The following is a 2,692-nucleotide window of genomic DNA, read 5'->3' on the forward strand; positions in this document are numbered from 1 at the left end:
ATATGCCTCCAGTTCTCACACGTGCTACGCTACAGAAGATAGCATGCATGTAAGCAGATGCATATCTGCTAATATGCCAAGGTGAGATACACTTCTGTTAAGTATGCCACGGTCCAGCAGGCACTGCAAATCACAAGAACGGCACAGAGGTTATGGCCCAAATCGATGCAGCCACACTTGCATGTATGCACAACCAGAAATAAAATAAGAGATCGGCTGGAATAGTGGCTTGGAGGCTACCGTCACAAAGTCTGGCGGTAGGGTAGCCAAGTCTACTGCCGTCAGCTATGGCGGTAGGCCTCTATATTTAGCAAACGTCGTTTTAGTGTTGACCAATTGTTACCGTCATTGACTATGACGGTAGTCTGTCTTATCTTACCGTTAGAGACAACGGAGGTATGAAAAAGTGTCAGATCGAGAATTTTTTTCGAAGCGGGGTCAAATCGTGCTAAAGTTTGCAAAAATGATCAAAACAATGAAAAGGATTTACTTATATATGGAATAATTTATTCCCCAGAATGTGGAATTCAGAAGGCTAGGCCAGATCCATGGACGTTTCTTCAGATCCTGCCGATGCAGCCTGTACCCGTTCCCTTTCATGTTGCGCATCCCAGACATTGAGAAGCAAGAAACTAAACGTGGCGGCCGCCAGGGAGATGAACACAATCATGGCCAGGTGACCCCACTTAGCAGGGAAAATGGAGACCATCAACACCACGGAGATCAACATGATCCCGGTGACCACGAACATCTGCACCTAAATTAGAAGACGAAAAGTGCACACGATATGGATCAATCCTAACAATCTGGCTAATTTTTTTTGTTAAGGTAGAGCATTAGTGCATCGCGTTACGTACCCATGTGATTTCATGGCATCGCCTTGGCCTTGCTGGTTGGTCTTCCTTATTGTCCCAATGTTTGAGAAGCAGGAGGATCATCGCCGTGGTGTAGGAGAACACAATGGCGGTGGTGAGCGAGTCTTGCCAATCGGGCCAAAACGACGGGGCCACTATGACGGCGGCCGTGAACATGTACCCGGAGACGCCGAAGTACTGGACCATGCATGCATCACACGGACTTTCACAAATTAACATGTAAGATGTAGAGAAGAGTACTACAATGGAAAATTTAGAATGGAACACAAACTACGTACGATCGATGTGAACGGATGAAGAGTTCTGTCAAGAATTCACGCATGCATGCAGATCGATCATCCGTTCCACGTATGTTACATACCCGGAGCTTTCTGTGAGATTCGTCGTCGACGACGGCAGGTCTGGGCCTGGGTTCCAGGAGTGGCGCTGTTGAAGATCTGGCTTTGTTGCTTGTCGAGCGCGAATGGTAGACGGCTACGGGCGGCATGAATGCCGCTGCAGGCGAGGGGCAGTGGCATGCCGGGGCGCAATGGCCGACCATTGCCGAGATCTATCAGTTGCCACCTGCGGAAGCAGACGAGGAACTTACCTAGCTAAAAGCTGCCTAGATTTTTGTTGTGAAGCTGTATATACGGACGCAACGGAAGTCGTTAGATTCGCCTGCATGCGTTTGCCCGTTTACAAGGATCGGTAGTTTTCCGTCTATAAAAATGGATCGGTGGTTATAATTTTTTTCTAACTTGGTGGTTACAATTTGATAGTACATCATACATATCCACCGAATACTAATACTAGAGTGGAGGCACATGGCCATATACAATTCTCATAGTAGTATCTTTTCCAAACAATATAATCGTAGATGCTCACATATATGAACATACAAGAAATTAGGATCACTTTCTTTTTCTAAGAAAGAAAGGCATTCTCGCATCCAGCCGTCAAGGCGCTTCCTCTCCGCCGTCGTCCTCCGGCGGCTACCCTCCGCCGACGACCGTGAGGGGGGCGGGGGGGCGCCCGATTCACGAGTACGGATCGGTTTAAGTATTAGTAGGTTAGGGTTTTGGGTGTATCATCGTCTTGCTTCAGCGGTGGCGATGGTCGCGCCGAATAAAAAATCTTTAGATGTTCCCCGACGAGGCGATCCACCTTGGGGTTGGATTTGAAAACCCAGTTGTTTAAGCAAGGATGGTACAGCGGCGGTGGTAACCTCGTGGTGGACTTGTGTCCTCAAACGCCGCCGTTGCAACGGTGTTTGCTCTAGCGAGGGTGTGGGTCTTGTGAGATAATCTAGGAGTGGATGCAGATTGTGGTCCGCATCGATGCATTTGGAAGATGGTGGATTCTATCCTGGGTTCGTGGTTTGGAGTAGGCAGGTATGGTTTCCTTCTCCGACATCTACTTGTGCGCGGGTGCTAGATCTAAAGTTTGATGGCGTGTCCGGGATGTTGCCCCGGTCTGATTCATTCAACTGGGAAGGATGCTCAACCTTCCAAATTGATGAGATCAACAGTATTTGGCCAGACTAGAACAGATGGAGCAAGAACTTAGATGTATGGGCATCTGACTAATTGACGAGCGACCGAGTGAGTTGCCAACAAGACAAAGAAATTGTTGCATGTGTTTGCGTTTACTAGCTAGCTTTTCAAATAAAGCCGGACAGAACAAGTTGAATATGGCATGAATTTCGGTGCCCTTATCCTCTTGAAAGGGACATCGGAGTAGGTAGGAAAACAGCCGCAGACCTTCCGCGTGGTAGATAATATCTTGAGCTGCTCCGCATTTGCCTTGCCAACTCGGCAAATCAGCAGGTTGATATT

General features: G+C 48.0%; 1 protein-coding gene across 2 annotated transcripts; it reads right to left on the bottom strand.

The window, feature by feature from the left end:
- Positions 1–469: 469 nt before the first annotated feature.
- Positions 470–1,450, bottom strand: LOC119347148. Of its 2 annotated transcripts, none has more exons than XM_037616083.1 (3): positions 1,237–1,450; positions 858–1,052; positions 470–751 (listed from the first exon to the last, which is right to left on the bottom strand). In XM_037616083.1, exons 1-3 carry the CDS (start codon positions 1,414–1,416, stop codon positions 536–538), a joined length of 591 nt encoding a protein of 196 aa, XP_037471980.1. In that variant the 5' UTR covers positions 1,417–1,450; the 3' UTR covers positions 470–535. The 2 variants fall into 2 exon arrangements, with proteins under 2 accessions (XP_037471980.1, XP_037471979.1); XM_037616082.1 differs by having other exon boundaries at positions 470–757.
- Positions 1,451–2,692: the final 1,242 nt, after the last annotated feature.

The sequence above is a fragment of the Triticum dicoccoides genome, unplaced genomic scaffold, assembly GCF_002162155.2.
Source record: "Triticum dicoccoides isolate Atlit2015 ecotype Zavitan unplaced genomic scaffold, WEW_v2.0 scaffold59865, whole genome shotgun sequence".
In the NCBI taxonomy this organism is placed as follows: Eukaryota; Viridiplantae; Streptophyta; class Magnoliopsida; order Poales; family Poaceae; genus Triticum; species Triticum dicoccoides.

What these genes read in the sequence shown, in the direction of transcription:
- LOC119347148 (XM_037616082.1), bottom strand. Translation starts at nt 1,416, where the DNA reads ATGGTCGGCCATTGCGCCCCGGCATGCCACTGCCCCTCGCCTGCAGCG. An exon ending in AATCTCACAGAAAGCTCCGG is followed by an intron (nt 1,053 to 1,236) that starts GTATGTAACATA and finishes TGCATGGTCCAG; the next exon opens with TACTTCGGCGTCTCCGGGTA. An exon ending in GATGCCATGAAATCACATGG is followed by an intron (nt 758 to 857) that starts GTACGTAACGCG and finishes CTTCTAATTTAG; the next exon opens with GTGCAGATGTTCGTGGTCAC.